We start from the raw sequence: 23,499 nt of genomic DNA, 5'->3' as shown, positions 1-23,499 counted from the left end.
TCTTGACCATCCTGTGTGACACAAATAGCCTCAGGGACAGCAGGGATTTGAAAAAGCAATAGCTGAGGAAAGCCTTCCCACAGGAATGCTGCCTTTGAATTAAATGTTTCCTCCATAAGGATATGTGGAACTCTTTTGGTTTTTGTCAAGTGTCCAAATGTCTTGGCAAGAAACTTTCAAAATGATTTCTACCAAGTTCTTCGATAACATATCTAAAGTTGTCTTTATTTTCCCTTCTATCTGTTTTGATAGCTGTCTTTTTACAGTATTTTTTAAAATAGTAGTCAACACTTATGAATTATACAAGAATTGTCACCTTAATAAGTCAAAAAATAATTATCTAAACTGATAGTTCCTTTGATTTGGTTTGCTTTTGAATAATTCAGTGCTTAATTTATATAGAATTGTTTTTAAAAAAAGATGTTAATGTTTCAAGACATTCAAGATATAAATGTTTTACAATTTTTTAAATACCATTAAATATTTCTGAGTGATGGTACTTGGTTTTCCTTGCATGATGAACCAGTGGTGACTGTAGGATGCAGCCTAAGACAAGAGCTTGCTCCTGCAATAAAGCTCTTGTCAGAGAAGGGTGACTCTTAGCTCCCTTTAAAAAAAAAAAGTTTTGTTATCAGTCCCAACTTGAAGCCTGTAATAGTCTTGTCATCCTTTAATCAATCCAGCTCTACTCCTGAGTGTCAGGGCTTTGACCATTTCCCCCTTGTTTCCAAGGAGCCAATGGGCTCATTAATCCTGCCTGTGGTCACTCAGGGCTCACACAGCTCACCCAGGGCCATTCCTGCTGTCCTGGGCATGGGGAATAAATCCAAGCTGAGAGGGTTTCATTGTTGGTGGGTAGCTGGTGTCTGATACCAAATCCATCCTTTACTTTGATCCTGCTTTGTAACATGGCCTTTTTGGGCAGGATGCAAGCTGCCCTCTTAAACACTATTTCATATTTTCCAGCAGCAAGTTTTTGCTACGTATTGTGTCTTGCTCCCTGTGAATAATACTTTTGCCTACTCAGAAAATCCCATGGAAGACCTACTGACAGCAGCAGCTAAAATCACAATGCATTGCTCTCTGGTGGTGTGAAAATTATTATTCAAAGTATGCATTTCCAAATTACACCTTAAATTATCCATCTTGGATCATGCTATCAAAAAAGTCAGACTTGAACTGCAGAAGATCACAATTTAACTACTTTTCCAACTGTTAAATTGCAATTAAGCCTATATTAGGCAAGCCCTTTGGTGTGCCTGTTACTTAATTCCTACAATTTAACTTAGAACTGGTGCTTGTAGTTATTTAAAATCATGGATATGATTTCAGTAGGGCCCAGCATAAATATCGAGCCATTTGTAGGATCAGAGTAAATTTTATAAAGGTGTATGTGAAAATTAGATTATTTTGGTTGCAAGTTTCTAATATTACTACCACATTTTTAATGTTCAGTGGTATCCAACTTGAGTAAAATAGTTAATCCTGGTAATGAGATTCTCCTTTTAGCTCTTTATATAGACAGTATTTAGAAAGGAATTTTAGCTTTGTTTTCCCCTAGTTCTGTCATCCTTTCAATAACTGAGTATCGTGTAAAGTTATCTCAGTATTTAACCCCATTTCCCTGTAGATTAATTATCCCTATGTAAAACAAATATGTATTAAATACATGCAGCTGCTTACAGAAGCAGATTTGGCTGTTTCATTTAATATAAGTCTCTCGTTGCACAAAACAAACCCGTCATATTTAAGATTTCTCTGGTCATTAAAATTGAATTATGCAATAGGCTTCCATCTGCTATTGAAACCTGTTCATCATTATTTTGTGTCATTTTAAGTGGCAGCATTCTGAGAAATGCTTAGTGACAGCAGGCTTGGCTCTCCGGCTGTGAGAGCAGGGGTGGGACAGGCCTTCCTTCCTTCCTAGCTGCAAAAATATGTTTATTGTCTTCTGAGAAGGTTCTCTCCAAGAGTTTGGCTCTCACTTCTCCAGCCTTGCCATCTTCTGCAAAATTCCCCGTTTTATTCGTGCAGTTAAACTGTTTGTGAGTTGTAAGCTCCTCCCAGCATCTCCCCAGCCCGTTGTGTTAATCGCCTTGGGATAAATGCAGCACTGCCATCCATCAAGCTCGGCCACTGTGGGTGACACTGATGGTGGTTAGCAGAGCAGTTAGCATTAAATGATTGGCAATGGAGCAGTGAGGAGTGGGCAGGGAAGATGGATAGCCCTGGGTGGCTGCGCTGGAGCCGCGGAAATGGGATTTGATCCCTGCAGGGACAGCCCCTGGGCCACGTGTGGGCTCTGCTGGAATGGATCAGCCACAGAAAACAGGAATTCTGCATTTAAAAACTGCATTGGCAACCTGTGGAGGAGCTGCACTTGGGGAGAATAAACCGTTTAGTTGATAGAAGAATCTATGATTTCAGGAGTAACCTTTTCGGCATTGTATCTAAGATGTAATTTTGAAGTGTGGCAGAAGGAATAAAATTTGTGCTTGACTCCTAAAGCAAAGCAAACAAGCAAATCAAGCACCATGGATAGCACAGCTTCAACATCCTTCTCCAGGGAAATAAAAGAGGAAGAAGATGGTTCAATTCATTCCAGATACTTTATAGTTCCTTCCAAACTGCTTCAGATTTTTCAATCCTTTATGATAACTTATTTTTTCTTTGTTTTCCCATTATGCAGTCATCTGAGTTACCTAGATCTTACCTATCTATATCTTTCCTTCATAAAGTTATGTGCACTTCAAAAGAAAACGGAAAACTTTAATTCAAAGCAATGATAAGCAGAGTATTTTTTTCCTTGTTATTCCGATAATATTCCCAATATCTTAAAATATCACAACAGTTTATATGCTTTTCCTTCCTTCTCTGGACAGATGTCCTTCTATTAGAGTCTGAAAAATTCAAATTAAATGCCTTTGTTATGTTTCACATGGTAAGAAAACAACCAAATTAAAACAATGACATCATTGATTACCCTTTGATAGATGAAATTTATCTAAATTAATTATCTTTCAGTATTTGCTAAAAACGTTCATATGTGAAAATTCACAATGATAGAACATCTGCTCAGCAGAGGGCTTATCAAAGGTATTGTAATAAGCTATGTAATGAATCTTTCAGCTTTCAAAAGAGAAAATATTTTGTGTGGCATTTATTTAAATAATTCGTCTCAAGTCGAGATTTCCATCCCACTTCAGGAAAAAGAAGCAATTTTTCCATGAAAACATTATAATTGAACTTGCAAGCTTTACAACTTAGTGAAGGAAAATGCAGAACTTGGCAATGTCTGAGTTCCAAGAGCTAACACAGGTAGGAGATGAAAAAGCTTCATTTGAAGTCCTGCTTGGAGGCACAGTGAGCGGCGCTCTGCGGCGAGGCGGGTTTGAAATGGGCTCTGGGTGACTTGTTCTCAGTCCCCACCCGTCTGCTCATTGCTTCTGCTCTTCAGGAGTTTGTCTGTCAGACCTTCTGGAGATTTGATCCTGGGAGCAGCTGAAAGCCTGAGTCTTTTCTCCATTGAGCTTCCTGATGAAGCAGCAAACATGTCTGTGTACAAGAAATGTATTATTCAAGTCATCACTCATAGAATTGCCTGTGCAAGTTTGTGTTGCTTATCCAGGTGTATTTTCTTGGACTAAAAGTGTCCTTATGTATGAGCTCCTGTGAAGATTTTTGCCAAGATGCTTGCAGTTCCTTATAAAAACTTATTTTTTATTTTGGTAAATTTATTAGCTTTTTAAAGTCTTCTGTCGCAACTGTTTCTTCCTTTCAAGGAGGAAATTAAATTATAATATTATGGACACAGTATGATAATACAGGCTCAGGTGGTGGAGAGGCTCAGAGGTTTTCACATGCCATAGAAATGTTTTTTTCCAAAGGCATTTTGTTCTTTGACATGGGAAATAGAGAAGGGTTGTTTCAGTGGAAATCTGTGAAGGCTTTCCAGAAATGAGAACATTTTTGCTCATGTTCACATTGGCACTTGCTGTCAACAGCTGAAAGGGCACCTTGTTGGCTCTGGTACAGGGCTTGTCACTTCACACACAGAGAGGGAAGTGATGGTCACTTTGACCCTTCATCCTGACATTTACATTCAGGCTGTTTGGAAAGAAGGACCACTTCTTTCATTCTGGGGAATGTGTTTGCATGTTTCCTCCGGTTTTCAGGGAGGTGAAGGAGAATTGTGAAGAAATGGTTCAGAGGGAGCTTGTTGGGCCTTCAGCCTCCTTTCTGGATAGAGCTGCTTGGAGCAGGGATTGGCAAATGGCAGGATTGCAGGTAATGTGTTTTTATTAGTGTCTCTCTGTTGTGTTAGAGAAGGCACCTGGCTATTCTGTGGTATTTTTGAACCATTAGAGGACATAGCTATCATGTCATTTCGTAGTTTGCTGTGATAGGTATTATTGTGTGACTCTTTGCTGATTAGGTAAAAATTGGCTCCAGACTGTTTGGGTGTTTCTCATTATGTGAGTATTTCCTAAATTTCTCTGTCCATAGATTGTGCCAAGTTGAGTCTGAGTAACTTTCTTTGGTTCAACTCCACAGGAAGGGACTTGCTCTCTCCCCCATGGAAATATGTTTTTAGCAAAGAAAGAGTGAAAAAGAAAAAGAAACAAGATGGCCCCTAAATTTATCACCTGCCCACTTCTAAAAATACTCCAGGATTTGCATGAAACAGTGGATGTTTCTTGTCTTCTTGTTAGCACTGACCTCTATCAATATTTGCTTAGTCTGATGCATAAATTAGAGTAGCACAGAGCAAGTCCAAAATTTATGAGGAATTCTCATAACTGTGTCATGTAAATAAGGAATTTGAGCCTGAATATTATGGGCTGTGAGCTAGCATGTCTGATGTCACTCCAAAGACTGCCCAGACTCCAAACACTGTGCCTGTGACCTTGCTGGGAGGAAGATGTGCAGACTGAGGAAAGCTTGCACATGGAATTGGAACATATGTGGTTTAAACTGAGCATATGGTGCTTTTACTGACTGGTACCTGCATGTTTGCCTCGCCTATGGATGAAGCAATTAGCTGATTAGTAAATGCTGAGTAAGTGATAACTAATATGCTAGGAGCTGAATAAACAAATAAATACACAAAAAACATCCATATTCCTGTTTGGAGTGCTTCCTATGAACATAGCCACAGCTCTTTACACTTTTGCACTGTGGAAGCACAAGTCAGGGTTTGGTAGATCTTGAAAGAGGTTTTTGTCTTCTGTAAGTAAAATTTCACGACTTTGAACACAGCATTATCCTGAACTGGGTAGGACAGAAATAAATGATGCCATAATCATATTTTTATACCCTGAATCTAAAACTCTGTTTACTGTTTTGCAAGACACATCCCAAGGATTTTATCTATAGTTTAGTGCGGCCAGAATGTAAATGTTTTACTCTATGCTGGGCTCTCAAAATGTAGATTTAACGATCAAGGTATAAAAGGTTTGAAAAGTATTATACAAAGTCTGAAAGTCTTAAGTAGGAAGTGCTGTGCATGCTCTTTCTTCACATCTCCCTTTCAGTTACAGTAATTTAGGTTTTAGCATGTGATGAATTCTGTCATAAATTACTACTGGAATACACTTTTCAACTTCGGAGTAAATTTTGCTGAAATTAATCTGGAAACCCTCCCATGTTTCAGTGAGAGATCAAAGAAAATCCCAAATGGAAAACATGCTTTTGAGAGGGGGGAAAAAGTTCTGAGTTCTCAAGCTCTTGTAATGAAGATAACTTAATTAAAATCAAAGCAAAACTAATTAAGAACTTAAAAGCGCAAGTTTCTGGTTGCATAATATCCCTGAAACATGGCAGAATGGGTTTCTTATCCTTGGCAGAAGTTGCTGGTCGTGCAGACAGGTGATGTGATCCACCAGTAGCTCTGAATGGAAATGTACAGCTGGATTGCAGTTCTCTGACCACTTCTCTTAGCCTTTCTGCTCTTTCTTAGTCTTCCTGCTCTTTTGCTTCTGAAAAACAATAAGCTATTTTAGCAGGCAATTCCTCTTCTGTTCTATGTGTTTGGTCTGGGTATGCAGCTGGGGACAAAGCAGCTCAAAACTTCTGTAAGTTTATCGTTTTAATTCATGGATTTCATGGCTCATTCCTAGATCTTGCCATTCTCGGGTGGAAAAAACCAAACCATGTTCACACACACATCCTCCTAGTCTATGTGCACTTTTTCTTGCCCTATTCCTTCCTTGAAAATGGAGAAGAAATTGAAAATGTCAGTATTTTTTGTTTCACTTGAAACACAGTGAAAATATTTTTTTAAGTGCAAAATTTAATGAAATCAAATTCATGAGGCATTCTTACTTCACATTGATCTTAAGCTATTGCTATAAAAGCTTTTAAAAATAATGTTGTGATGTTCTTTTATCCTTCAACATCCACTCCCATCATGCTGTATCATATCCTTCCAAAGCTTCTGTTGGAATGTGCTTTTGGGTTAGTGTGCACATGCAGCTTTTGTGACTATTTAGTGCAAGCCTAATGAGCAGCTCCCTGCTCGAACAGATCGAGACTTTATCAGGCTAAGTTTTGCTCACTTTGAAGAAGTGTGGCCATATGGGAGGTTTGTTTTTTTCAGGCTCTCTCAGGTGCTGTTGGCAGATGGAGATGGAAGTGCTCGGAACACAGAGCACCAAACAATTCCCATCCGAGCGGCTGGGAGGTCACTGAGAGCACAGCAGGAGCTGGCAGATCCACAGAGCACCCAAGCAAGGGATGCTCCAAGTGGGAAGAACAATCCTGGAAATCAACAGCTTCCTTCACAAAGGCAGTTTTTAATTAGATCCTCAGCAAATCACTGACAGTCTTGTGGCAGAGCTGGAGAGTACTGAGTTACATAAATGTTATCTCCTGTATAGTTACTTTCAAGAGCCCTGTTGAGCTGCTTTTCTTTATTGTATTCCTTCAAATCAGAAGGATTGAGATCCCTTTGACCTCTAACAGTCCATGTGATCACAGGCAGTGATCTTTATCCCTTTTTTAGGAGCTGAATGCAAGTTTACAGATGCAGCTACCTTTTCAATCCGGGAGCTTTCCTGGTCTAGGCAGAGACATCAGACACTGCCTGGTGTGCTGGCTACTTGGTTGGTTTGCATTTTTTACTCCTTTTTATTATCATGATGGAATTTTGGTTTTTCAAGTTCAGTGTAATTTCAGACATTTTAATTGTAATTACTTTCCTAATGGAGATTTTGAGCTTTGTCCTCTTAACAATATGCTCATCTTAAAAAAAATCCCAAAATACAACAACAAAAACAAAAACAAAAAAAAAAACCAAGCCAACAACAACAACAAAACCAACCAAAACCCAAAAAAACAACAACAAAAAAACCCAACAACAACAAATCAGCCAAAACTCAACAAAAAAACACCCAACAACAACAAAAAACCCCACATTTTTGGCTGTGGGAACACTGACTTTAAAACAGGCACCAGCTTTTATTTTCCTTTTTTTAAAACTTTCCGTCTAAGAGGCACTGCCAGGTGTTTGCAGCCTAGGATAGGAGTACAGCAGTATTATCCTTAGGGAGGCAAAGCTTTCATTTACCCATAGAGAGATGATTTCTCACCATCTGCTCTGTATCTCAAAGAATTGGGATGTTAAAAACGTGAATTTTCCCATCCGCTGGGAGCTTTCCTGTGCAGCTCACATATTACAGAAGGTAAAAGATGTCACTGAAAAGAACTTTTTTACTCACTTCTGGGCCATCTTAGATGACTATTTTTTAGCGAGAGGGTTGTTGTGGTTTTTGTTTTACCTTTTTAAAGCCCACTAATTAGTGCATGTTTGTGATTAAGTGGTCAAATTCATTCTGTAAGGATAACAGCTGAAAATAAAAATAATTCTATAGTTATGCAAAAGAAAAAACATTAGAGAAAGCACTTTCAGAGCCAATAAAACCCTGAGGTAATATTAAAGTGCTTTATTCTAAACAAAATCTATTTTTCAAAGTGTTTTATAAGGCAGTGTCTTTTTTCACTCTGCTAAGTTTTTCCTGAGATAGAGAATATAAAAAGCTTAGATCTCCATAATTTCTGTATTGTTGCATAAAATGCAAACCAAGAATTTAATAGTATGGAAATAGCTAAATTATTTCTATTAAAAAAAGAAAAAGTTGCAAATAAGCCTCTTTTCAAGCACACATACTCAACTCTGAGCTATGTATGAAACTGCTTTTTAGAACTTCTTTATATCCAGTTACCTAGGCTATTTTCATAATCTTTGCCCAAAAGAGGAACAAACGCAAGGTTTTTGGTTGGGTTTTTTTTCTGTAGACATGTGTGACCATCTGCAGATTTGAAAGAAGCTGCTGCACTAGGGAAGGGATAATCACCCTGCTAGGTTTTGTTTCAGACAAGATTTCTATTCTATAGGTATTGTACATGGAGTTGTTTGAGGAGGTTCATGTAAAACCACTTGTGTGACCTTGACTGCCCAAGTGTTTTCACAACTTTGCATTTCTATATTTATTCAGTAATACTTCTCCACATAGCTGCCAGTTCAGAAACCTTTGAAAATAATAAAACCAAAGAATTTGATTCTGTTAATCTTGATTAATGAAAGACTTTTGAACTATTTTTTTTTTCTCTGAGGAATAATCATTCCAGAGTGGTGTAAATAAGTGGACATGTTTGACAATGCTAGTTTTAATATTCCCACATCTGTTATAAGCAAATGTGCAATACACAGAAAATTACAGTTCATCCCATAGTACAACCAGAAATTTATCTCAGATTTCAAGAATACTCTAAAAACATTTCAGAGTTCTGTGTTTTTCATACTACTGTACATCTTTGAAATGCTAAAACTTCCCAAACTCTCTCCCTCCCTCTGACTTCCAGGATGGTTTTTCAAGATGTGCTGTCAAAGCAGGGTCTTCAATCATCTTCCCAAAAGCTTTCAGCAAAACCACTGCCATGTAAACTTACACTCTAATTATACAGTCACTCGTCTTTGAGGGGAAGGAATTAAGATATAAGAAAAATCCTTTCATTCTTGCAGGCTTATAGAAGCTGTGATGTAGTTAGTTTAGGAAATATGAACTATATCTATGTAGTAGTTGTAAATTTGGCTCATTTGAAAGTGATTGCCATCAGCAGTGGAGAACCTGACCTCGGAAATGAGGCTTGTCCAGAGGAAATGATGGAATGATAACTTTATTAAAGTGCTCTTGTTGTTGTTTCCTTTAGTAACAACACATCCCATGGCTTTTGGAGTGAACTAAACCAATGGGCAGATCTACAAGTGGATTTGCTTTTAATTGTCTCCTCCTTTGTTCTTGGTTTTATGGCTTTGTGACACTATTGACTCCAGTGAAGTTATTTCTCTCTTGTGCCAGTGTAAGAATAATGAGGAAACCTTTTCCCAGCAATCTGCAATGTAACCTTGTGGAAGACACTACTGTAATTTATATATTGATAAAATGAATATAATATATTGCACAGAGGTTTTGTGAGCTTTAATTAATATTAGAATAGTTTTACATTGAATAATGATGGAATAGTCTTGAGTTAATTAAGTCTGGATCTCAAGGACATCAGCCTGTGGTGGTTGAATGCAGCAGATAGTGTGGGTGTGCCAAACTTCCAGAATTGCCCTCTTTTAAAAGCCATTGTTTTCAAGGTGTCCCAATGTTGACTTTAAATAACTAAATTCTTTGTTGGCAAATGTGTCACATGAATTATAAAATAATTTTATATAAAACTGAGGTGGGATTTGGTCATTAAAATACATACCTAAGGAAAGAGTTGAAAATATATATGTTTAAGTAGAACTTTTGACTGCTTACGAAACTACATCCTTGAAAATTTGATTACTTGAAAAAATATTTTCTGTGGCAGGAGAGGTGAATGGGAGACCTTCCTGCTGGTAACACGAAATTAAAGCTTGTTGATTTCTATCTAGTGAACAAATTTACTTCATGGTGAAATATTTAGGAAAAACCCAGAATTTCTTAAGGTTTTATTTCACATAAGTAGTTCATGCTGATGTTGTTCCTGTCTGGTTGGATGGGCAGCTCCCACTGAACCCTGAGTGAGGCCATCAGATACCATTACATTATTGCTTCATATTCTTCCTATCGTTTGCTTTGATATTTGCATTCTGAATCATTTCATTTCCCCTTTTCATTTTCATTGTGCCATTTTTTTTCTCTTCACCTTTAACCATTGCATTCTAACCCATTCTCATTTCCAGCAGAGCATCCCTTGTGTGACGTAGGGGAGTTCCTGTGCCACGATGGTGTCACTTGTGTGTCCTGGCACTGGCTGTGTGACGGGGAGCCCGATTGTCCTGATGATTCTGATGAGTCCTTAGACACCTGTAAGTAAAGAAGGAGCCACTCTTTCATTTACCTCCCTTTTACATGTCTTATTTTCAGTCACACTAACTACACAACTGAAAGGGCAGATGCCATTTTGCTCTATAAATCCTGTATGAATCTTCTTGTCGAGGGGAACAGTTTACATTCTCGGTGTAGGTGAGAGACAGAAGAAATGGAAGATGTGGAAGGTGTTTTGTTCTTGTGGCACTCTGTAATGAGCATTGCCACTGGAGCAAATGTCCCCTCTGCTCTCACTGAGTGTCGATGGGCTGAGAGGGCAAAGTCAGACGCAGGAAAATGTGTTCCTCTAAATACATTTAGGGGATGTAAAGGGGTGGCAGAGAAGAGTGCAAAATATTTTCAATACAAATATGAAAAGCATACAGACATCAAAGGGAAGAATGAAAGATGTGAGAGCTATGAGGGGGTAGGAAGCAAAGAAAGGAAAATGATGGAAAGCTTTAATAAAACATATTTAATTATAGTGAAGAACTTGTTGGTTTTTTTAATGTGGCTAAGAGCTTCTGAACACCGGAGTAGCAACCTTACAGACTTTTTTTCTTATCAGCCTTATAGACTCCTGATGAGGTGTTATTAAATCTTAATGTTCCCTTGTTTCCTGTGTTCTGAGGAAAATGAGGGAATTTCCTGATTTTATCCCCAGGATAATCACTTAATGTAAGAGAAGAACCATGTATTTGGTATCAAAGCAATACTGACAATCAGGAAGGCTGGAAATGGGGTTTGCTGCTCAAAGAAAAGAAAATAGCAAACATCAGACAGTATTTAGGAGCCTAATCTTTAAAATGAGGGACAGAAGCTCAAGATGTCTGGGAGCCATTTCAGTCTGGGCAAACACTGTGGTGCTGATTGCAGCCTTCCTGCTCCAGTGCTTGTTCTCTGGAACTGATCAGCAAATTGCCTCCAGGGCTGTGCTGAGGGTGCTCTGATTAACCACCTTCACACACTTTGGGGTTCTCAGCACCAACATCCTGCACTGGGAAGCTCTGGGTACAGCTGGGATTTTGTTACTGCACTGGTGATTGATTACCCCCTTCTCTAAGGTGTTTTCAAGCACTGTGTTAATATGCACAGTTAAAGTTTTTCTGACTGATGGATATTGAGATAAGAGCACAGAAATGGCCCCATACACAGTTTTTAACTTGCCTCATCATATTCACCACGTAGTACCAAATCCAACAGTTTGCTGGATGCCCAGCTATTTCCCTCTTGAGAACTTTGCATTGTACTGGTTTGTAAGAGCTGTGTACAGCAATGCCATTGAAAGTTGTGCCATATTAAAAATGTGGTGTTAGAAGATTATTGGTGGCTTGAAGGAAAGGGAATGGGGTGGGAAAGAGAAGAAGAACTTTTCCTGACATCAGCCAGCATTGTCCTCTCAGAAACACCTTCCCCTTTGCAAATGTGAACAGTTTCTGTCACATACTTGACTTAGGCTGTCCCAAGTCAAAGGTAGGGCTCAGCACTGTTTTTTTTTCTGGTTGTAGAGAAAGGAGGTGTTTGAATCCTTACTCTTTCCCAGCTTCCATGGACCTTTGCTGAGGAGCTGCTGGTTAATGAGGTGCCTGGGCAGCAGCTGACTGTGTGAACTGAGATAATAATCACCTTAGGTCTGCTGCCCTCTCTCACCCTCTTTCAGAGCCCAGGACTCTGAGTGAGAACCAAGGCACAGCTCTGGGGCTTGGGGTGAAACTTTGTTACATAATTGCTCACAATTTTGTTTTGCACTGGGCGGTTCTGTGTTTTTTGAGTCAGCATAATTTGCTGTCAAATTGCTGAAATATGTGTGCCTACTCTGGCTTCATCAGGTAAGTTGTTTCTCATTAAAGATGGATTTAATGCTCCTGAATTTTTCTGCTGATACTTCGCACCACGGTGTCTGTAGGAAATTATAAATTACATTAAAAATATTCTTGTGATATATTTGATCCCTGGTGCTAATGCCAGGGACGCAGCACATTCAGTTTTTGTGCACTGAGTCATGTGTCTGTTTGTTTATAGATGAATGCAGCCCCTATTTGTCAGCTCTTTTTTGACTTACATATGATGAATTATTTGGTGTAGCCTGACAGATATTGCTAGTTGTTCCTTTAGCCGTAAACAAATGGATTTTGATTGATTTTCTGTGGATTTGTGCCTAGTAATAGGGTTTTCTGGGTTCTAATAACGTGCAAGCATTGATCAAAGCTTTTCCTGCAAGTGAAAGTTCTTAACTTCTCTCCTGTGGGGATTTCAAAGTGTAGAAAAGGAGAGAAATTCTCAAGCTGCAGCTTTTCCCATGGTGAGAATATGAGAAGTCTTATTAATCTCATCACTCAACCATCTATTTGCAGAAAACTTCCAGGATCTAAATACCTTCATGAGCTCTCTCCTGGTGGCATTTTAACCAAGTTCTGCAATACAACCTGAAAGTTATTAGGCTGTACAAACACCCATGATTTGCCTGTATGAACTAATCACCTCAGGAATCCACCTGAAATCCCACAATCTAGCTCCTTTATTAGTGTTTGTAAAGAGATCTAGGATGGGACAGAAGGTGGAAAAGGGTGACATCCTTAGGTATTGTTGAGTTCAGTGTCTGTGCTGGCAAAGGTATGGGCAGAGCTCTGTGCAGGCACAGCTTCCCTGACATTTTGGGGCTGTGACAGAGCTGTCCTGGCTCTGCTTGTGGCTTTTTCAGTCAGCACACAGCTTCCAGCACCACTCTGTTGCCCTCCTACTTCTCATCTTCCTCTGAATGGTCTCACAGACAACTTGGTTAAAGCAGGAGTGAATTCCTGCAGCACCTACACTTGGGTTCTGTTCTGTTGCTTAGCTGCTGTAGTTCTGTCTGCTCTCTGAAGCTGCTGGTTTTTACAGTGCCAAGGAACCTGGCTCAGCAACTCGTAATGAATAATTTACTGAACAAATCTTGTTCTTTTCTGTTCCTGAGTTGGTCATGAGAAAATTGATTTTTTTAAAAATAAAAGGTTTATTAATAAAACTCCTGACCAAGTAATTTTTACTCTTTTTTGGGTGGTCTCTCGGTTGTTCGTAGGGCTTTTGCAAATAGTCAGGATTCAGAAATCAATTTACTCAACCTAATCAGATGATGCTGGGTTCTTCAGTAGGCTAAATCAGCAAGCTCGCTTGAAATCAATAGAACTCTATCAGACAGCCCAGAATCTGGCCAGACAGTTTGGATTTTACAGATAGCTGTGAGTCTGGAGGTTGATAAAAGTGTTTAGAGGGCCTTTCTGTAAAAAGAAAAAATAAAATGTCTGTCTGCAGACTCACCTGTGTTTTTGGTGGAACAATTACAAAACTCAAATCTACTGTTAACACAGAGTTAAAAAACATAAATAGTGACAGCCATTTGTATCACCTATTGGCCTCACTACTGCCTGCTGTAGGTAATTACCACTTAGAAACATCAGTGTAATACTCATTTTCTTGGAGGTGGTTTTAATGCTGTTGTCTTTTGGGGGTTTGGGGTTTTCTATTTGTTTTCTTTTTGGTGTTTTGATTGGATTTTTTTGCTTATTTTACCATTCTTGCCACTAGAATTGGTCTTAAAATGCAAGTATTTGCCTATCTCAGCAACTACTATAGTGGCATAAGTAGAGAACTTCACTAATTTATTAAATCTTAAAGATCCAATTTTCAACATTGTTATTTCTGGGTACCTGTGTGTTTTGTATTCCACAGTTGTAGCTCAAAATAACATATTCATCCTAAGTAAGCCATGCCCAAGGAGTACCATGGTTTCTGAAACCAGACAAATATTTGATGTGATGCTATTACCTGTTTTTCTCTTCAGACTGTTCCTAACAGAGCTGAGATCTAAAGGGGGCATTGGCAAATTACTCCTTCCATTTAGTACTTAAGGCTTTTTCTGTGTGTTTTTAGCTTCAGAACTAGTCTGGCTTGCGGGTTGTTTTCAAATCTCAGCTCACCAACCCCTCTCTGTCAGAATGTATTGTGCCAGGGCAAGGTGAAACAAAGGAGCAGGGAGAGAAATTGCTTATTTTCTACAGCTTCCTTTTGAAACTGTGCATACTGGTTATGTTTTGGCATTGTAATTCTGGGTGCAGCAGTTCCAGCAAAGCTGATTTGGTGTTTCTCAGCCATGGAGTACAGGAAGGTGCTGCAGCACTACCTGCCAGTTGTCCTGTGGAGAGAGACTCGAGGTCTGGCATGAGGTTCCCCTGAGCTCCTTTCGTGTCCATCTGTGGCAGATTGCAGGCAGCAGAGCTTTGCACCAGCCCAGCTACACATTAGAACCATCTAAAACCCCAAAGATGGCTTGAATGTCATGAATAACCTATGAGAGGGGGAAAAACCCTACAATATGAGATGTCCCACTAACAGAGTGGAGCTCTCAAAGGTATTACTAAGTCCAAAAGTGCCTGACACTCATTTATTTTAGCAGCAACAAAATCCTGAAAACATTTCGCTCTGCACAGCCAGGCTGCAACTCTTGTCCTTCCTGTTGTCCTCAACTGCCCTTTGTTTGTGATCCTGACACTGTTGTTCTGGTATTTGAGCTTTCCTAAATGTTATCCAAATACTATTTGCTTACCTTCACCCCACGCAATTTATTTGTGGCTGACTCGTCCTGAGTTGAAACAGCTCCAGCTGCCATTAATAAATCATCAAACTTGAATGGTCCCTGTCTCTAGAAGGCTGACTAAATGTAGGCTTGTGGTAACATGTTGAAATTATTTCTGATAATTACCTTTCTCTGGGATTTTGAGGGAATGTCATCTTCTATAATCATGATTAAACTGAAGTTGGAGGAGCAAAAGAAATGCAGCAACCAGAAGTAGCTCGTTTAAAAGCTTGAGTCTCACTTTGTTTGCTAAAATAGTGTCTTTCATTCTCTGGATGCTAATTATGGGAGACTACTTTCAGAAGCTTAAAAATTGTTAATTGGGTACCTCTGTTGTAGTTCTTCTACCAGCAAAGGATGAGATAATTGGATTCAATGTTGCCTTTGTGGTATGAAACAATAAAGATAAAATTTCCTAAAGCTCCTAATTCTTTTATGAGTAGATTCATTGAAATTCAATAGAAGCTGGGATCCCAAACCACTCTTTAGTAGCTTTGGAAAATCCCAAATCAATAAATAATGTGCATACATTGAAGACTCACTGCCATGAAGCTGCTGAAGGTAAATGAAGGAAATGCTGGACATGAGGGGGGAATGTGGTCTTGTGTTTTCACTCTTGATGATTTTGGTGAGTGTAGTTACTGTTGAACAAGGAACCTGCTACATAAAATAGCTGCTTACACCTATTTTTCAGCAAGATATTTGAACTTACTACTTGCCAGATATTAATTTAATCTGCTTTGAGATGATGAATGTGTACTCACTTTTTTCTCTGTGCATCAGAGTTGTTCCTATCAGTAGTGTAAAACTTCTAAAGCTCTTGTAGGAAATGAACCACAACGAAATGACAAATGTCAACAAATTTTATGAAAATGCTGCTAGTTTTCATAAAATTAAGTTAAATGCTTAATGCAGCAATACAATATTGCCAGCTTTTATGTTAGCTGGTGAGAAGAAGTGTTTCTGACAGATCAAGATGAATGTTTTGAAGGAATATTATCTTTCCTGATACTATTTTTACAGACCTGAAACAAACACACTTCCCACTGAGGCTCTTGTTGCAGTTTAGCCTGGCAAAGCTGCTGTGGTTGGTGAGCACTGGTAAAGAAAAGACTAATAAAGGTGTATTTATTACTGCTGGAGCCTTTGCCATGCTATTTAATGGCATGTAGCCTCTCAGGGCTCCTGTGCTTCATCCCATCCAGGTAGTTTGCTGTTTTCTGCCCCTTCCCCTGTGGCAAGCATCTCGGTGACTGACCTGGGCTTCAGCTCTGGACCTCTGGTTTCTCCTTACCCCATCATTTGGGAAAGCACAGAGCTCAGCCCCTGCAGGAAAGGTTGTTTTGCTGGTGTGATGGGATGGCTGATGTTGTGATAGCTAAGGGGGTGTTAGAGCAAACAGGCTGGAAAGGATGGATGTCGATGGTGCTCATACCCTCTGAGCCTTTTGGAAAGATTACGGAGAAGCATCCCATTGAGACAAATCCTGCACTGCCAGCAGTGTGGAGGAGCTCAGCTTGTTCTGCTGTGCTGGTTGGGGCTGCTCTTTATGATGCCCAGTTGGCATCCTGAGGGGGATCATTCTTTGAAGATGTTCCTGCCTTTCACACCACTAATTCTGCTCCTTTTCCCTCTGGGCTCTCAGCTTTGGGTGCTGGGGAGCACTTGCCTTGGCCCAGGGGATAACTTTGATGCTTCTGCATTTGCTTTCTGCCACAGCCAGCATATAGGCAATGCTGCTGAGGTTTCAGAGGACATTTAGAGGCAATTCCTTTTTATAATTTCCCAATGGACTGTAACGTTATTCTGAGGCATAAGCATGTTGTTCCATCACTGGGTTACAGCTGTTTGCCTTCTCTGCAAAAAAACTAATTTGTTCACTTTTTGTGAGGGGTAGATGCTTTAAATATTGGTGTGATTAGACAGTGTCAGGTAGCACTGTGGGAGCTAAACTTTACACCAGACTGGATGTAAGGATTTTTGCAGAACAAGGTGTGAGTCTGTCCAGCTGGAATCAGGGGTGTAGAGAGTCTCATTCCTGGTGAGGCAGGCACTGCTGCCTGAGCTGAAAAGGGCTGTTAGCAGGGGCTTGGCCCCCAGCAGCTTCATTAGCTAGGGGGCTGCAATTTCAGCTTTGTGAATAAAAAGTATTTTTTCTTAAATAATTATTTTGAAAGTGCCCTGCTACAGTCAAATAAACATTGGAATTTGTCCGGGAATAGAATTACTTGGTTTTGTTAATTTTCCTTAAAGCATTTTAAAGACTCAAAATAGTTACATTTTATGATCTGTTGTTTATTTTTTTCTTCCTACTTTATTCTCTATTCTGTATGTTCATTTCACTCTGGTTTCCAGTCTGAATGTTCTTTCATATTGTCCCTTACATAGTCTAGACACCCAAACCAGTTCCAGCCAAACAGAATTACCTTAAAAAGCAGTTGAAGACTTTGACTTTTGGTACCATTCTGAAGTTAGAGTGTCACATATGCACAAAAAGTTTAAGAAAGAAGAATTCCTTTGTTTTTTAAATGCTTTCAGCTCAAAATATGAGAATAGCTTTATACAAGATTTTCCCTTGCAGTCAGTAGAGTGACAGAGTTCATGGCAACATCTGAGTACACAAAATGCTGCATAATGCATAAAATTTGATTTAATTTTCCCTTTGCACATGACGCAAAATATTAAAAATCTGTAATTATGTTTGGGGTGTTGATGATGTCAAACCCACAAAGTTTCTGGTCCATGTCAAAGATGAGAACCACATGGGTTCTCACATGGCAAGAGGTCCAGGATCAAATAAGTATAATTTCAGTGGCTCTCCTGTTGCATATTTTTCTTTGGAATAAAGTAAGCAACAAGAAGTTCATTGCTGAAGGATGTAAAGGTCACTGCATCTCTCAGTGGCATGGTTATTAGAAATACTACCTTCTTTCTTTGCCTATGCCTGATTATCCTGAGCATGATTTTCCAAAGTGATTCACAGGGAATTCAATTAAATGATTGCTGGCAAAATGAGCTTCTTTTGAGGTCTGTGGATACATGGAGGTGTAATCCAGGGCCAGCACAGAGCCTTTGAAGGGTGATGCCCAATACCTAAAACTCTGAAATAGCTCATTTGTGGATTAATTGCTTGCTAAAATTGCAGTTCCTACACAGAAGCAGATCTAATGGGATATATACTCATAAGACGAGAAAATGAAAAGATCAATCTTTTGAAAAACCTTTAAAAGTAATTCATACTTTGCAAAAGATTTTGTTTTTATGTTTCTAACCCAAAGCAATTGTATTTTCATAGCTAAGCTATAAATTACACCAAAAAAAAAAGAATCCACATGTGGAGAGAAGTGACAGAAAATGCCTGTCTGCCCAAAAAAGGGGCAAGAACTGATCTTTAGGCACCTGAGGGAGCAGAGATGTGTGGTTAAAGTGTGGGAAGTTTGTTTGGATTTTTTTAGAGACTTTCCATGATATTTTGGTCCTTATTTCCATGCACATTTATTTACAATCAGTTTAATTTGTATTCTCTTTATCAACAGTTTTATACCTTATTTTCTTTTCTCCTCTTTCCTTTCATATTTATGTCCTTGCAAATCTCTCAGGGCCTTCTGTACATCAGTTAAGCTCTTTCACTCTAGCACTGCATTTCCACACAATATTTTGTTTCTGCCTAATCCTTGCCACTGCTTTATTCATTACTTTCACACTTTTCTTTCTTTTTTTCTTAGTTCTGCTGACAAACTACCAAAACTGCTATGAAAACAATTTTTCATTCTCCATGTTGCTTTATTTTTCCTCTCTCATTATCCTCAACAGGTTCCCTTTGCCCTCTCACAGGTCTCATCTATTTTGCTGATACCCAACCTCTGACTCCTTCCTTTTCTGTCTCAGTTTTTATCTTCCCATTAACAGTCCTTTGTGTTTGCTGTCTTGTCATGCTGCTGTTCAGTAGTCAGCATCAGGCAAAGAGAATATTTTGGGAGATGAGGAATGCACCTTTTACAGGATAATTCAACCAAATGCCAAAGCTGATTGTGAGTGTGTTGATTTTTAGGCTGTCATTGCTTCCCCTGCCAGGAATAGCTTTGGTACTAGGGAAGTAGAGAAATTGCTATATCACAGCATTTTGTATTGATTAGGCATTGATAAAATGTAGAAACACATTTAGGAAAAAAACTGTAAGTCTATAGCGTCATCAAAACCCTTCTAGACTCTGCTGGCATCAAAAGGTAATTTTTGATAATGCAGGGATTTATAAATTACAGCAATCTTGGGTATGAAATGGCTTGTTGAGAGATCTTTATCTGAGGTGATGCTACTTCACTGTGGGACCCAATTGCACTGAGGCTCATTGGAAATGTTTGTAATTATAATGACACATCTGGCCTCTAGATCCTACACTGGGAGAAATGTCATGTATTTAAGTGGAGGGCTGGATAGAATTCTTTATTTGTCACTTAGAATTGCCAGAGTAATAATCATTTTTGTTCTCTTTCAAAATTATGGGTGAACACAACTCTCGTTAGCAAGCAGATAAATTTCTGCAAGAAAAGTAGGATTCCTCTTTTTGAAAATAGGGCAGTGATGTAGAATAAGAGTTTATATATTTTTAGCAATGACATGCACAGTACTTTTAGCAAAGAGGGCACTTTGCATTGGGTGAAGAAACAGTGCAAGAGCAAAACCTCTACTCACAAAGAGTAGTCAGTGCCTAGTTATGACCAAGGAGTGGAACTTAATAAAGCAGAAAAGGAAGAGATTAAAAATAATTTCAAATGAATTGAGATTTAATAAGGATTTAATTCCTCTGGTAACTTACAGATGTACAGATGTAATCCAGAGAGTCCATGTTTTAGCAACTCTTACTCATGCCCAGGTAGTTCTGGGGGAAACTTAACTGTGCCAAATGAAACATTTTCAAGCCTGCTTTGCTAAACACCTTCATGTGATAATATTCAAAAATGCATCAACATGCATGTGCAGCCACTTCAGAGGACTGTGAGCTGTGCCCTCAGAAATGGGTCTTAAATTGTATGTAAAACTTGGGATGTGCCCAACATGAGGTAATTTCCGTTAGTTTTCCTCCTGAGAGCAGTCACTTGCAGGATTGGACCCAAGTTTGTGTTTATACTTCCTCACAGAGAATGCTCAATTAATTTTTACCATCTGCCATTTATAACCTCGTTAAAGGCACAGGTAGAGCTGTTAATGGTGGATTTGCAATAACATGAGTTGCTTCAGAGTAAAGATGTGGCAAACTTATTTTTCATCATTTAGGTGTTGTAACCAAATCTGGAGGGGGAAAGATATCTATTTTTTCATATTATAATAAAATTACCTCTCAGGTGTTTCTTCTTCTTCCTTCACTTGTTAAGCATTCATGAATAGTCCAGGGCTACAAGGAGTGTCTCTTGCTGCCTTTGTGCTCAGGCTTTGGAGAATATTGGGATGGCATTTTCTAACTCATTTTCTCTACTCTACTTCTATACCAGACCATTGATCTTTGAGGCAATTTTTTAAACTATTTAGACTAAAGTTGTCTAAAGTAGTTCTTTTCATTTTCCAAGAGGTAGCTTCATTTACAAGTGTGCTGCATGAGCTAAAGCAAATGAGCTCAAGTACAAAAAAGAGGTACAAATAATGAATAGTATAAATAATGGATATCTGCTCTACTATTAAGTGAGCAGTTATATGGTATAAAACCTGTTTGGTCCAATAACAAAGTAAAAAAATACTTTATTCTCGACCAAAATCTCTCTGTTCTGACTGTATTTTCATAGAAAAAATATCACCTATTGTTGCTTTGCCTTTCAATGAATTTGTCTCCACCTTCCTAACCCTTTTCAATGCAGACTCTTGCTGGGGTCCATGGCTCTGCCTTCAGTCCCTGGGAAGTCCCATGCAGTGAATTGGGACCACAGTGTCAGCATTGCTTAGTCCAGCATATAAAATTAATAAGGGAACCTGCTCAGACACTGGGTTTTCCATAATAACAAAGGCTTTGTTCCACTGATTCGTAATTCAAAATGAGTTTGAAATGAGACAATTTAGTTTAGTAGCAAACTGATTTTCACAGCTGGGTTTTTATTCAGTTACCAGTACTAAGTTCTCTATCCAAGACAGAGAATAATCTTCTCTCTCTCTTCCCTCTGTACCCAAAGCTGGGGTTTTGTATTTTTTGAATTTCTGCTTGCAGATAGAAATGTACTGAAGGTTTTACTCATTAGGCTCCTCTAACACCAAACCTCATTTCCCTTTGGCTGTACTGGAGATGTCTCTGAGGTCAGCCAGGTCAGAGCTGCAGTCACTGCAAGTAGCTGTAGAACTTCTTTCCTGCTAACAATCCTGGGGATTTGAATGTGCCTGATGAATAAGGTCAGCTGAAATGAACTACCTTTGTATTTACAAAATTATTTAATTTGCCTTGTTCTCCTCTCCCTTCACGGTGACTTTGGCCTGGCCTTCCACCTGAGTCAGCCTTGATATGTAGTGCATGTCATGCATATCCTGACTGGGTGACTTCATGGCAGGAGGAGGAAATTACAAGAAGATCATTAAAGTGTGAAATTAAATTCTTAAAGATGACACATCTAAAACAGCTGAAACATTACCCCCAAAACAAACAGTGCCATTGATCCTACTTAATTACATGCTTAATAATTTTATACCAATGTAAAGCACATTGACGATGCACTAATCCATTTCATATTCACTGCCACCACAGATTTTCTCCTCCTTATTTGCTTTGAATCTCATCATTATCGTGCACATAAAACTAGTATTCTTAGAATTTTTATAGTAGTATTTCCATATAAAATGAGGAAAAGTCTAATATATGAATACTAAACAGCTCATTAACATGGTTTGTAATATATTTATTCATGATAAAAGCAGCTGAGAAATGCTGATATAAAATAGTACTTCAGTCCCAGAGTATGTCTAAGATTAGAAGAATCATGCCTTGGATAATAAATACTTCAGGGAAAACAGGAAATCTTAAATACAAATAACATCAAATAAAGAGTTTTGTATGCTTAATTAAACACATTAACAGATGCATTTATTTCAGTTAAATAATTGATATATTACTAATACTGGCAGCAGAAACATTTTTGTATTTAAAAAAATACCTTGAAAAGGCTTTTATTTCAGGAGGGGGAAAAAAATGCTGCCTCTAAAAGACATTAAGGACCTTCTTATCTGGAAATGGCACAAAGATTGTTAATGATCAAATTACACAGCAAGCAAAATGCATGGAAGAAGAGCCTAATCTACCATGGCAAGAACCCTGATCTTGAAATTTGCTCTATATGAGCAAGCCATTGTCTCCTGCCTAAGGAACAGGATGGGCTTTGAAACCATTTAGGTGATGAACGGTTCCCTCTCTGTCCATGTGCATTAAATTTTGGTCCTTGAAGTTTATTTTCTCTGGCCTTTCAGCTGTGCTTCCTGTGTCCAGGCCAGAGAAACAGGCTGTAGTGAATTACCTGTCCAGAACTGGCCCAAGGTTGTGTGACAAAGTCCTGCATGCACTGGAAGCATTTTATAGAGACTGGAGCAGAAATTTAGGGATATATACTGCAGGATTAACTGATGTGTTGGGTTGTTATAAATTGATAATTTGATACAGATTTAGCTACGTGCTTATATTTTCTTTCTGCAAGTGTTTTATAGTGACCTAAACCAGAATCTTTTGCTACTGTTTAGCTGCAGTTGTGCCATCTTAATTCAGCTTAAGTTTAATATTCCACATCAGGATTCCAAGGTATGAATAAACACTGCTGACAGCTCTAAAAAGGGTCAGGTATGGTCCTTGATCTTTGCTCAGATAGCAAATTGTACAAATGATGATTAAGATCAAGAGATAACAGCGTTCGGTCATCTGAAATGTCAATAAATAAATATCCAGCCAGTTATTTCTACTAGAAACACATCTGGTGTTGTTGACAGGAAGTATCATGCAGTACACACTGCTGAATATTGAGCCTCAAATTGGAGAAATCTCACTGATACTTTTTTGGTGTTTTAGATGAAAGGAAATTTCTCCTCCGGTTTTCAGCTTGGGTTGTCAGGGTCAAGTCACCAAAGCAGGAAAAATGGGAGCTATCTCAGAGGAATAATGAATTAATATATATGCAAGGTAGGGTGCAGAGCTGTGTGGAAGATGGGTACAAGGGCCATTTTTAATGTCCATTCTTCTTGTGAAGGAGAGAGAGCACAGTCCTGGTGCTGGGCTTGGGCACAGGACTGCCTTCCAAATGTTCTTTCCTTGTTTACCAGCGTTGCTCACAGTGATGTGCAGACGAGCAATAATAATTAAAGAAGCAATTTCATAGCACTGTTCTTTAGTTTGCCACAGAAAAGGGTGCTGGAAGAAGGACTTGGCTAATTTAATGTTCCTGTGAAGTGTGGTGGTATTGCTTCAAGTACATATATGGATTTAAACATTTTATTTAACATTTCATATTTCCCTACAAGAACTGGAAACGTGAACTAGATAAATGTTCCTTAATAAGCTAGAAGAAGGTCCACCTTGACTAAGCCAAG

At 38.8% G+C, this 23,499-nt stretch overlaps 1 protein-coding gene across 1 annotated transcript in view; it reads left to right on the top strand.

Moving 5' to 3' along the window:
• LRP1B (LDL receptor related protein 1B) overlaps window positions 1-23,499 on the top strand; it is a 613,981-nt gene that overhangs the window by 147,349 nt on the left and 443,133 nt on the right. Inside the window, exon 2 of the mRNA XM_085067137.1 lies at window positions 10,217-10,342. Coding sequence (XP_084923263.1) covers window positions 10,217-10,342 — 126 coding nt within the window. The remainder of the gene's footprint in view (window positions 1-10,216; window positions 10,343-23,499) is intronic.

The sequence above is a fragment of the Lichenostomus cassidix genome, chromosome 7, assembly GCF_008360975.1.
Source record: "Lichenostomus cassidix isolate B80296 chromosome 7, HeHo_3.0, whole genome shotgun sequence".
Classification (NCBI taxonomy): Eukaryota; Metazoa; Chordata; class Aves; order Passeriformes; family Meliphagidae; genus Lichenostomus; species Lichenostomus cassidix.
Note: the sequence above shows the minus strand (reverse complement) of the source record. Positions and strands in the feature narration are given on the sequence as shown.